Source organism: Oryx dammah, unplaced genomic scaffold (assembly GCF_014754425.2).
Source record: "Oryx dammah isolate SB20612 unplaced genomic scaffold, SCBI_Odam_1.1 HiC_scaffold_13, whole genome shotgun sequence".
Taxonomy (NCBI): domain Eukaryota; kingdom Metazoa; phylum Chordata; class Mammalia; order Artiodactyla; family Bovidae; genus Oryx; species Oryx dammah.
This window is the reverse complement of record NW_024070197.1, coordinates 3,890,808-3,903,599: the sequence shown is the minus strand read 5'-3', so window position 1 is coordinate 3,903,599 and position 12,792 is coordinate 3,890,808. Positions and strand designations below refer to the sequence as shown.

At 56.4% G+C, this 12,792-nt stretch overlaps 1 protein-coding gene across 2 annotated transcripts; it reads left to right on the top strand.

The window, feature by feature from the left end:
• The first annotated feature begins 685 nt into the window (after positions 1 to 685).
• Positions 686 to 8,394, top strand: MYADM (myeloid associated differentiation marker). Of its 2 annotated transcripts, none has more exons than XM_040252151.1 (3): positions 686 to 806; positions 4,072 to 4,149; positions 6,031 to 8,394. In XM_040252151.1, the coding sequence occupies exon 3, from the start codon at positions 6,033 to 6,035 to the stop codon at positions 6,999 to 7,001; it is 969 nt and encodes a 322-aa protein (XP_040108085.1). In that variant the 5' UTR covers positions 686 to 806; positions 4,072 to 4,149; positions 6,031 to 6,032; the 3' UTR covers positions 7,002 to 8,394. The 2 variants fall into 2 exon arrangements, with proteins under 2 accessions (XP_040108085.1, XP_040108084.1); XM_040252150.1 differs by lacking the exon at positions 686 to 806 and adding an exon at positions 2,004 to 2,111.
• Positions 8,395 to 12,792: the final 4,398 nt, after the last annotated feature.

Genomic DNA, 12,792 nt, shown 5'->3' with positions numbered 1-12,792 from the left:
TTTACTATTTGGCGGGGGCATCTCAGGAGTGCCCTGGTGGCTCAGACGGTAAAAGAATCCACCTGCAACGCGAGAGACCCGGGGTCTATCCCTGGGTGGGGAAGATCCCCTGGAGTAGGAAATGGCAACCCACTCCAGTATTCTTGCCTGGAGAATCCCCACGGACAGAGGAGCCTGGCAGGCTACAATCCATGGGGTAGCAGAGTTGGACACGACTGAGCGACTGGCTTCATGGCTTCAGGAGTGCCACTTTGGGGTCAGGCAAAGATCTGGGCAAGAAAGGGGTAAGAGATGCTTCTTTACAGAGGGTCAAGGAGGTGCGTCCCTGGAGATCCTCCAACGAATACCTACCTTGTCCTGGCTTCCTAGACATCCCCACGCGGGGCTCCTAGAGACCGTTCCCCTATGCAGGGCACATAAAGACAGACAAGGTCGGCCGCCTTTGCAGGACACAAAAGGGGGCGTACAGGCTCCACAGCCCTTCAGCCCCTACCTCTCCCCTCCCCAGCTGCAGAGCGCAAAGCGTCCAGGTGCCACCCAACCCCTCCCACCTCCGTAGAGCACGCAGCCCCGGGCTCCGAGCTCCAGCATCCTCTCGGACCCCTCCCTTCGCGACGCGCTCGCGTCCCACCCTAGAGCTCGGCCTCAAAGCCTTCTTCCTCAGTCGTCTGCCTGGAAGACACCCGGCGGCGGAGGCGCCGGCAGCGCCCAGGGTAGTGCGGCGTCGCGGAGCAGCCGCAGTCCCGCCGGGCCCCGCCCAGCGGCAGCCACGAGCCAGGCCGCGCCGGGGACCAGTGCAGAGCGCGGTGAGTGAGCCGGGCCAGCAGGGAGGGACCCGGGAGTCCCGGTCTCCGCTCCGCCCCAGCCCCAGGCCGAGCATCCCGACCTTCACCTCCTGCTTGCTTCTGGGCTCTGTCCATTCGTTTCAGGGCCCCGAAGCGGACCCTAAAAGAGGACCCCGCGCCCCGCCCCCGCCTACACTGGGCCCCGGGCAGAGCAGTCCCTTGGCCCCCTCCCTCCCTGCATCAATCAGGAATCTGGCACCCCCAGCCCCCAGCCTCGCCCTCATTAAGCTTCTGAGCCCCTCCCTTATTCCAGGAGCCAGGAATGCAGGCCAAAAATATCTCCCGCTTCCAGATCCAAGAGGCCCGGCTTGCAACCCCATCTGCTCCGAAAACCCGAGAATCTGAGCCGTAATTGCTCGTAGGAGCCAAGAATCTGGGCCCACAGCCGGGGGCTCCATGTCCCCATCTCCCACCGCCCTGATCCCAGAAATCTTGCTACCAACAACCCCCACCGACACATGGGACTTTGGGGTCCGGCCCATCCGTCCCTTCTTCCGCGAACCGCATTATAGATAGAAGATTAGGAGGGCCCACTTTACTCCTCCCCAAAATTCCTTAAACACTGCAATCCAACCACTGTTCTTTTGGGGACCCAGGAACCCCCTAAAATCTAGGGATCGGCACATTTCCCATTTCGGTGACCCGGGAGACCCTAGCAAACAGACCCCAGTAAAGAGAGGCCCGCTCTCCCCAGCCGCTTTGTGACCCAGGTGTCCAAGATTTCATCCATCCTGGCAGAGGAGGGAGACGAGGAGGGAGGGGGCTGGAAGGGGAGAGGGAGAACAGACCGAGGTGAGACTGGGGTGGGGACCCGAACTGGGGGGTGGGGGGTGGCGGCTTTGCCCTAAACAAAGGCCAAACATACGGGTTGCCATGGCAACGGCCTTCCCGGGCCGGCCCTGGAGAATTCTCCATCCAGCGCTGAGGCGAGGAGGACAGCCCTCCTGAGCCCAGACCCCTCCAGCTGTTGTGTCTTCCTGTTTTGTCACCACGGAAACAGTGACCTCAGCCCTCCGCCCCACCGCTGGCGGGGCGGGACCACTGCGGCGCGGTTCTTCGCCGGAGGGGGTGAGGCCTTGCCTCTGGCCCCGCCCTCGGGGCGGGACTGGGATAGCCCTGGCCAGGGAGTCCCTTATCCGGCTCGAGCTCGGAGTTCCGGCCCCGCCCACCCTCACTCCCCGGCCGGCCAACCCCACCCAGACCGCAGACCCTTCTAATCTGCAGCTGTCGCCTCTGCTTCAGCTGCAGCGGTCGCTGGCCTGTAAGGTGAGGCTGCGGGAACCCCCAAGGGTGGGCGCAGCGTCCAGGATTCTGGGTGCGGAGGGATTCCAATTGTCTCAGTCCTGAGAAAGGTGGTTTGGGTCAGGACTTGGGTCCTGGAGAGGAGACGGCTGGGGGCCTGAACTCACACAGGTCGTACATCTGAAAAAGGAGGTGGGGTGGGGCCTGGACTCCTGGATCTGATGGAGGAAGGGCTGGGGGCCTGGACCTCTGGGTCTGGGGGAGAAGAGGCTGGGGGACTGGAACCCTAGGTCTGAGGGAGGAGGGGCTGCGGGTCTGGACCCCTGGATCTGAGGGAGGAGGGCTGGAGTCCTAAACTCATACAGGTCTTACATCTTTAAAAGGAGGTGGAGTGGGGCCTGGACTCCTGGATCTGATAGGGCAGGGGGCTGGGGAGCTGGGAGGCTGGGGGGTCTGGACTCCGGAGTTTGATGGGAGGGGGACCGGGATTCCTGAGTTTGAAGGAAGAAGGGCTGGGGACCTGGACCCCCAGGTCTGAGGAGGAGGGACTAGGGACCTGGACCTCTGGGTCTGAGGGAGGAGGGGCTGTGCTCCTGGAGGAGCTCGGAGTTGGGAGTCCTGGGTTTGACCAGGAGAGTGGCTGGGGTCCAGACTTACGGACCTCCTCTCCATCTGGGGGCAGAATCCGAACTTTGGACGCGAAAGGCCAGAGAGTGAGCGTCTACAGTACCCATGCTGCCAAAGTGAAGATGGAGCTGGGTCCCAGGGGGTTGAGAGGCCAGGTTGGGGTTTCAGGGCACGATTCTGAGTTTTGGAGTGATGGGGTGTGGTGTTCGGCGCGGAGGTGGGGACTGGACTGGGGCGTGGCCGGGGACGTCCTGAGCTGGGTTCGGAAGCCAACAGGGCGTTTCCTCTCCCTGCTTGGGTCTCTGGCGGCTCATTCCTGAGCTCTGACCTGGGGCCACGGCTGGGGGCTCGGAGAGTGGGGACGGACCCCACTCCTCCAGGTGGTCTGCGCGCTAACTCCCCTTCCCGGGGAGCCTCACCGAGGCCCCGCCCTCTGCCTCCTGGGCGCGCCCCACTTCCTCCTAACGGGTCAGGGGAACGGGAGGTGGCAGACTTCTGCGGGGCACCTCCCAGGTGGCCCCGGAGGCCCAGCTCCGGGCGGGGGAGACCAGCTCTCCGGGAGGTGGCGGGAGGTGTGGCCCCTGTCTCCGAATTGGATTCCAGTACTGTGCAATTTCCCGCCCCCATCCCTACCCCGAGATGCGAGGCGTGCACAAGGCGAACCCAGGGGTCCAGGTACCCAGCCCCTCCTCCTGAGGCTCCGGGCTCCCGGCCCGCCTTTTAGGGACCCAGAACTCACATTTAGAAGGACCCAGGCATTCGACCTAGCAGCTTCTCCTCCCGGGACCTGGAGTCCGGGCTCCACAGTACCCCCCCGCCCCCAGCATCCCTCCTTCCCTTCACCCTTCCCCTCCCCCGCCAGAATCCCAGGAGCAGGGCGCAGGTCGCGGCGCCGCCTCTCGGTCCTCGCCACATTCCGAATGGCTGGGCCGACTTGCAGCCCTTATAAGGACGGAGACGCGGCGCTGCCCGGGCGGCCCGCCCCGGCAGCCGCCGCCCAGGGCCCCCCCGCCGCCGCCGGCCTCCCCCCAGCCCTCCCCTCCCCCGGCTCTCGGGCCAGAGCAGGATTAAGATGACAGCCCGCCCCCGCCGCCCCGCGGGGCAGGCACTTTTCGCCGCTTCCCTCCATTCCCGCCCGCGCAGGTTTTTTTTGGGGGGGGGGAGGGGAGGAAGGAAGGGGCGGGGCTTCCCCCGAGGTCACCGTCCGGGATTCCCGGGCCAAGTCCCCGCCCTGGCTGGGAGGCGCGCCCGGGGTCCACCACACCGCCTCGCCGCGTGCTCTGGGCCAGCCCGGGCGGCGGGTGGGCGGTGCAGGGTCTGAGCTGGGCGCTGACGTCTTCCTCCTCCCCTTGATCAGCCCTTTTCCAGGTATCTGACCCAATCCGCCTCCAAGGCCGGATCTCTTTCTGGTGGGGGTCCTCCGCCAAGACCGCTGGTGAGTCGGGCTGGGGGGTCACAGACTCGGGTCCGAGCCGGGGAGGGGTTCAGGGATCTGGACTCCTGGATCTGAAGGAGGAGGGGCTGGGGAATTTGGCCGCCTAGATCCTGAGACCTGAGGAAGAAGTATGTTCAGGAACTGGTCTCCTGTGTCCCCAGGAAGCTATTGTGAGGGACAGCTGGGCTGTGACCCTGCCCTCCTACACTGGAAGGAGGAAGTTTTATTGCCCGGGAGTTGAGAGAGGCCTTTTGAGCTTGCAGGGGGTGCTTCCCTGGTGGCTCAGTGGCAAAGAATCCGCCTGCAATGCAGGAGACGTGAGACTGAGGTTCTATCCCTTAATCGGGAAGATCCCTTGGAGGAGGGCACGGCAACCCACTCCAGTATTCTTGCCTGGAGAAGAATCCCATGGACAGAGGAGCCTGGCGGGCTACAGTCCATGGGGTCGCAAAGAGTCAGACATGACTGAAGTGGCTGAGCAGCACTAGCCGAGAGATTAAATATTTTAGGGCCTGAGTGAGGATCTGGACACCTGGTCAGGAGATTGAGGCTGGGCCTTCATTCCTGAGTCTTTGGGACAAGGACACTGTCTTTCTGAACGAGAGAGACCCAGAAATTTCAGTGGCCTGGGTCAGGGGAGGGGGCTGAGGTTCCTGGAAGTTGGGGACTAGCTGGCTTGGTTCCTGAAGGGGCCTGGATCTTATGTTGGGGAAGGGGGAGAGGCAGGAGGAAACTTAACTTCCTTTGGGTTGAACTTTCCCAGGCTTCTCAGGTGGGTGCAAGCTCCCCAGGCTTCCCAGGTAGCGCTACTGGTTAAGAACCCACCTGCCAGTACAGTAGACCCCAGTTGTATCCCTGGGTTGGAAAGATCCCCTGGAGCCTGGAGAAGGGCTTGGCAACCCACTCCAGGGTTCTTGCCTGGAGAGTCCCATGGACAGAGGAGCCTGGCGGGCTACAGTCCATAGGGTCACAAAGAGTTGGACACGACCGAAACGACTTAGTACACAGGCACCCCAGACCTAAATCCCTGTGGCCACAGGAGAGGTGCTGCTGAGGCTAGTAATACCCACTTCCAACTGGGGACAGACTACCCTTCAGTGAGAGGTGACAGGCTGGAAGATTGGGAGCTCTGATCAGATATGGGTCCCTGAGAGGGTTCCTGAGTGACAGCTAGACTCTTGAATGTGTCTGGAGGCTGGAAATGTTTGTTAGATCAAAGAAAGTCCTGGCTGCAGATCCCTGGGTACCCAAAGGGAGGAAGTTGAGCGGTGGGGTATTTAAGAGATCACAGAAGACAGGGTCTCTTCTGATGGGGGGTGGTGGGAAGGGCACAAGACCAGGACACTTTAGAGCAAAATCTTTTTTTTTCGGCTGTAACCCAAGGCATGTAGGATCTTAGTTCCCCAACTAGGGATTGCCCCCTGCATTGAAAGTGTGGAAAGTCTTAACCACTGGTCCACCAGGGAGGTCCATAGAGTAGAATCTTGAGTGGCTGGGTTGCTGAGCCCCTGGGGGAAGGAGAGCAGCTTTGTGTGTCTGGAGTGGAGGGGGGAAAAAGAGACGTGATTTTACAAGAGTTGGCTTTCAGGGCAAAGAAAGAAGGGTCCTGGGGAAAACAGAGACAGTGTACCTACCCTCCTGAGCTCTGACATGAGGCTGGAGGTGGGGAGGGGCTAACATCTGGACCACCGGCATCCCTGTAGGCCTGGGACTGGCCCAGTTTGAAAACTGAAAGGCCCAAATCCTGGGTACCCCTCCAGCTAGAGTCCAGATTACACCGTCCACAACAGCCCCTCCAGGGAGGCAAGTGCCCCAGGGTAGGGGGGACCCTGGATCCTCAAGTTTGAAATGTTCTTAGGATCTTCTCTCCCCTCCCCCCAGCCATGCCGGTGACGGTAACCCGCACCACCGTGACAACCACAATGTCGTCATCCTCCGGCCTGGGCTCCCCGACCATCGTGGGGTCCCCTCGGGTGCTGACCCAGCCGCTGGGCCTCCTCCGCCTGCTGCAGCTGGCCTCCACCTGCGTGGCCTTCTCGCTGGTGGCCAGCGTGGGCGCTTGGACGGGGCCCATGGGCAACTGGTCCATGTTCACCTGGTGCTTCTGCTTCTCCGTGACGCTCATCATCCTCATCGTGGAGCTGGGTGGGCTCCAGGTGCGCTTCCCGCTGTCTTGGCGCAACTTCCCCATCACCTACGCCTGCTACGCCGCCCTTTTCTGCCTCTCCTCCTCCATCATCTACCCCACCACCTACGTGCAGTTCTTGTCTCACGGGCGCTCCCGGGACCACGCCATTGCCGCCACTGCTTTCTCCTGCATCGCCTGCCTCGCCTACGCCACCGAGGTGGCCTGGACCAGGGCCCGGCCCGGCGAGATCACCGGCTACATGGCCACCGTGCCTGGGCTGCTCAAGGTGCTGGAGACCTTCGTGGCCTGTGTCATCTTCGCCTTCATTAGCGACCCGGCGCTGTACCAGCACCAGTCGGCCCTGGAGTGGTGCGTGGCCGTATATTCCATCTGCTTCATCCTGGCAGCCGTGGCCATCCTGCTGAACCTCGGCGACTGCACAAACGTCCTGCCCATCACCTTCCCCACTTTCCTGTCGGGCCTGGCCCTGATCTCCGTTCTCTTCTATGCCACGGCCCTGGTCCTCTGGCCACTCTACCAGTTCGACCAGAAGCACGGCGGTCAGCCGCGGCGGCATATGGATCCCGGTTGCAGCAGAAGCCACGTCCACTACGTGTGTTTCTGGGACCGCCGGCTGGCCGTGGCCATCCTGACAGGCATCAACCTGCTGGCTTACCTGGCTGACCTGGTATACTCAGCCCGCCTGGTTTTTGTCAGGGTCTGAGCCTCGTCCCCAGGGTGGGGCTCTCCCTAATTCCCCCTTCTCGGCGGAGGCCCTGCGCAGAGCTCTGGGCCCCCTGGTGTGCTCTTCCCGGCCTGCTCCCACCTACTTTTCTCACGTCCTTCTCAACCCTTCCTGCTCCCTCACGCCTCCTCCTGCATTGCCTCTCTTCCTGTTCTGTGTGCTTGCCATATCCTGTTTTACTTCTGCCTGCTCTCTTCTCCGACCTTCTCTGCTTTGAGGCTCTCTTCTCTTTTCATCCTGTGTGTTTCCACCTCTGCCTCCTGTCCTGACCCCTTGGGAGCTCTGAGTCTTCTTCCTTCTCAGCCCCACCAACCCCCCATCCCACCTCCAAAGGTGCTGAGCTCCACTTCACACACCCCCTTTTGCAGCTGTTCATACCCTGGGCCTCTGGAGGGGCCTCCTTGCCAAAGCATGCCTGCCCGCCCTGGCTGTGCCTTAGTTGACGTGTGTGTGTTATGTGTATGTGTGTGTTTGGCGGGGGGTTGGGGGTGGGGTGGGTAGTTAGGAATCGAACCCCCTTTCTCCTAGTGGGGATGGGGGTGTGTACAGTGTTCCTCCCCTTTAAGTTAAAAAAAAAAAAAACTCTGGAGGTCAATAATTTCCAGTGGGCTGGAGGCTTAAAGCATAGACCCTGGGTCCCTAGGCCCCGCCTGGTGCTCAGCCTCACCTGAGATTGGCTCCAGAATTTTTGCCAGGCTTATTAAAAACCCACTGCCTAGAGGCCATCTTAAAGGAAGCAAGGGATAGACGTATTCCATCCCAAAGACTCTTTGCAGAGTCTTTGCGGCAAAGAACCACAGGGTCTTGAAGACAGCTGTCTCAAGTATTTGTGAGGGACAGGGACGTGGCCCTCCAGCTTCAATGTTAAAAAGAGCATTTCCTGCCTTTGCTGGGAAGAAAAGAAAATGGCCACTGCCAGCCTTCAAGGTGATGTTAGCCTGGGTTTGTTTGTTTGTTTTTTCCTGGTCACAAGGGCAACAATCACTGGCTGGCCCTGTTGTTAAAAGGGAAGTTTCTTAAAAATTTTTTTTTTCCTGGAGGGTGGGGTGGGGGGATGGGAATTGCTACTCTGCCGTAGTCAGAGGAATTGCATCGCGTTGCTTTAGTGTGTGTGGTGCATAGACTGGTGTGTTTCTGTGTGCTCATTGCTTCCTGCTGCAGCTTCCTGCTTCTCTGGGATTCACGTGTATAACATGATCTATATAAATGTACAAATATTTTTTTTAATTTTTTTTTTTTAATTCCCTGGAGCTTCTAATTCCCCTCGGCCCCTGCTGTCAGTCAGTCACGGGAGAGAAGCCTTGTCTTTCTCCCACATCCATAATGTTCATTCTTTTTTTTAAAAAACCTCAATATAAAGATAAAAGAAAGACTTGTGCCTGCTTTATTCACGGGGAGGGCTCCAGGAGAGAGGGCAAGGCCCAGATTTCTGGGTCTGGTAGGAGAAAGAGGCTGGGATCAAAACAACCTTGGCCTCATCAGAAAAGAAGTGAGTCTGGATCTTCCAAATTTCTCCCTCAAAGGAAGGGAGCTAATTAGGATAGACATGAACAAGATTTCTCCCTCTTCAGGACTTCCCTGATGGTTCAGTGGTGGGGAACCCACCTGCCAGTGCAGGGGAAACAGGTTCTATCCCTCGTCCAGGAAGATTCCACATGCCACGGAGCAACTAAGGCCCTCTGCCATGACTACTGAGCCCGTGCTCTGGAGGGAGAGAGGCTCCTGCAATGAGTAGCCCCTGCTCCCCACAACCAGAGAAACTTTGAATGCAACAACAAAGACCCAGCACACCAAAAATAATTTGTAAAAAAGAATTTTTTAAAAAAAGAACAAAGATCCTTCTTTGGAGTCCCACAAGCATCTGAGAAATACCATGTCTCATTCCGAGTGCAGTAGAACCCAGGCACCACTTCTTACCATCTCCCCTGTCAGTCATCAAATGCAGTTCAGTTCAGTTCAGTCGCTCAGTTGTGTCCAACTCTTTGCGACCCCGGTGAATCACAGCACGCCAGGCCTCCCTGTCCACCAACTCCCGGAGTTCACCCAGACACGTCCATCGAGTCAGTGACACCATCCTGCCATCTCATCCTCTGTCGTCCCATTCCCCTGCCCCCAATCCCTCCCAGCATCAGAGTCTTTTCCAATGAGTCAACTCTTCGCATGACGTGGCCAAAGTACTGAAGTTTCAGCTTTAGCATCATTCCTTCCAAAGAAATCCCAGGGCTGATCTCCTTCAGAATGGACTGGTTGGATCTCCTTGCAGTCCAAGGGACTCTCAAGAGTCTTCTCCAACACTGCAGTTCAAAAGCATCAATTCTTCGGCACTCAGCCTTCTTCACAGTCCAACTCTCACATCCACACATGACCACAGGAAAAACCATACCCTTGACTAGACGGACCTTAGTCGGCAAAATAATGTCTCTGCTTTTGCATATACTATCTAGGTTGGTCATACCTTTTCTTCCAAGGAGTAAGCGTCTTTTAATTTCATGGCTGCAGTCACCATCTGCAGTGATTTTGGAGCCCAAAAAAATAAAGTCTGACACTGTTTCCACTGTTTCCCCATCTATTTCCCATGAAGTGATGGGACCGGATGCCATTATCTTCGTTTTCTGAATGTTGAGCTTTAAGCCAACTTTTTCACTCTCTTTCACTTTCATCAAGAGGCTTTTTAGTTCCTCTTCACTTTCTGCCATAAGGCTGGTGTCCTCTGCATATCTGAGGTTACTGATATTTCTCCCGGCAATCCTGATTCCAGCTTGTGTTTCTTCCAGTACAGCGTTTCTCATGATGTACTCTGCATAGAAGTTAAATAAGCAGGGTGACAGTATACAGCCTTGACGTCCTCCTTTTCCTATTTGGAACCAGTCTGTTGTTCCATGTCCAGTTCTAACTGTTGCTTCCTGACCTGCATACAGATTTCTCAAGAGGCAGGTCAGGTGGTCTGGTATTCCCATCTCTCAGAATTTTCCACAGTTTATTGTGATCCACACAGTCAAAGGCTTTGGCATAGTCAATAAAGCAGAAATAGATGTTTTCCTGGAGCTCTCTTGCTTTTCCCATGATCCAGCGGATGTTGGCAATTTGATCTCTGGTTCCTCTGCCTTTTCTAAAACCAGCTTGAACATCTGGAAGTTCACAGTTCACGTATTGCTGAAGCCTGGCTTGGAGAATTTTGAGCATTACTTTACTAGCCTGTGAGATGAGTGCAATTGTGCGGTAGTTTGAGCATTCTTTGGCATTGCCTTTCTTTGGAATTGGAATGAAAACTGACCTTTTCCAGTCCTGTGGCCACTGCTGAGTTTTCCAAATTTGCTGGCATATTGAGTGCAACACTTTCACAGCATCATCTTTCAGGATTTGAAACATCTCAACTGGAATTCCATCACCTCCACTAGCTTTGTTCATAGTGATGCTTTCTAAGGCCCACTTGACTTCACATTCCAGGATGTCTGGCTCTAGATGAGTGATCACACCATCGTGATTATCTGGGTCGTGAAGATCTTTTTTGCACAGTTCTTCCGTGTATTCTTGCCACCTCTTCCTAATATCTTCTTCTTCTGTTAGGTCCAGACCATTTCTGTCCTTTATCGAGCCCATCTTTGCATGAAATGTTCCCTTGGTATCTCTAATTTTCTTGAAGAAATCTCGAGTCTTTCCCATTCTGTTCTTTTCCTCTATTTCTTTGCATTGATTGCTGAAGAAGGCTTTCTTATCTCTTCTTGCTATTCTCTGGAACTCTGCATTCAGATGCTTATATCTTTCCTTTTCTCCTTTGCTTTTCACTTCTCTTCTTTTCACAGCTATTTGTAAGGCCTCCCCAGACAGCCATTTTGCTTTTTTGCATTTCTTTTCCATGGGGATGGTCTTGATCCCTGTCTCCTGTACAATGTCACGAACCTCATTCCATAATTCATCAGGCACTCTTATCTATCAGATCTAGGCCCTTAAATCTATTTCTCACTTCCACTGTATAATCATAAGGGATTGATTTAGGTCATACCTGAATGGTCTAGCGGTTTTCCTTACTTTCTTCAATTTGAGTCTGAATCTGGCAATAAGGAGTTCATGATCTGAGCCACAGTCAGCTCCTGGTCTTGTTTTTGTTGCCAGTATAGAGCTTCTCCGTTTTTGGCTGCAAAGAATATAATCAATCACTGTATTCTTCCTAAATCCGACAGAGGATGAGATGGTTGGATGGCATCACTGACTCAAAGAACAGTTTGAGCCAACTCCTGGAGATGGTGAAGGACAGAAAAGCCTGGCATGCTGCAGTCATGGGGTCGCGAAGAGTCGGACATGACTTAGCAACTGAACAACAACAAAATCCTGTTTATATCTGTCTCATTCTCTAAGTTCCTTTAGTTTTGCGTCACCCAAGCTGTTGTTCCAGCCTACTCCTTGGACTATCCTACCTGCAGCCCACCTTGACCCAGGAGGGTGCCTTGCTTTCAACATCCGGATCTGGTCCTGTCCTCCTCTGCTCAAATCCTTCCATATTCCGCTCCACATTGCCCAAAGGTAACACCAAAGCCCTTCCGTCAAGGCCTTCAGGATCTGACCCTGCCTGAATTCCCACTCTCAGCTCCATTTCACCCTCAGTGCTAAGTTCCCTGACACACATGGTCAACAGAACACTTCCAAGAAGATCAAATGAATTACTCCTGCCACGAATCTCTGTCCCACAGAAGGTCATCTTGTCAGGTTTCTCCAGGACGATCACAAATACATAAGTAGCATGATTTGGGGGAAAATTCAAGGATCGTGCAACCCATTTTTTCCACCTACAGCCGCAAAAGCAATTGGGAAGAGATACTGCAAAAAGGGGGAAGGGTCCTGTTGGAGGCGGGGGAGGGCTATCTGGAGCAGGCTTACGCCCTTTTGGGGAGGAAAAGCCTCCACTGTCCACCCCGGAATTCGGACCTAAATCAATCCCCACCTTCTCGAACGGCGTCTCGCTCCCCACCCGACGCTTGGCCCTCTTCTAGAATGCATCAGAACAGCTGTAGGACCAAGGGTGATATGCTGGCAATTCGAGAAGAACCCAAGCCGAACTAGAACAGAGCGTGGTGGGGTTCCTAGGTCCGTTTTCGGGGCCACCCCCGCACCCTATCCTCTATCCTGGGGGACGGCGGACGCCTGGAAGCGGCTGGAAAGCCAGTGACCCCCAGGTTTGGGGGTTTAGTACTCGGATTCGCTGACTCCCCGACCCCCACGAGTCCCAGAGAATGTGCAGTGGGCATCTCGCGCCCCTGGCTCGCCGCAGCGCCACGCCCCATTTCGCGGAGCATGCCGGGAAAGAAAGTTCTCAGCCGCCATGCCAGAAGAGCCGATCCGCAGGCCCAGACTACAAGTCCCAGAGTGCATTGCGCCTCGCAGTCCGGCCCGGCCGTGGTTGCCCTTGGTAACAGAACCCGTCTCTCCTCCCCTCCCACCCCCAAGGAGCCGGAACTGGGAAGTGCTCTGGAGCCGGGGGAGGGACAGACTGCCACCAGAGAGAGGCAGAGACTCCGGTGGGGAGAAGGAGGGGAAGACAGGAGGAAACCTGACCGGGCCAAACGTTCGGAGAGACCCTCCCAACCCCCGGACGGAGATGCCCAGGGTATTTCAGAGCCGGCGGGGGGCGTCAGACTGAATCAGTGGGAGACATGGAGGGAGGGAAAGACCTTCCACCCACCCCCTCGTCCCCGAGCTGAGAGGGATTCACAGAGACAGAGAGACATACAGAGTCGGTGAAGAAGGGACAAAAAGATAGAGCTGGAGAGGAGAG

Excerpts from the sequence above, each read along its gene's own strand:
- MYADM (XM_040252151.1), top strand. The coding sequence starts at position 6,033 with ATGCCGGTGACGGTAACCCGCACCACCGTGACAACCACAATGTCGTCA.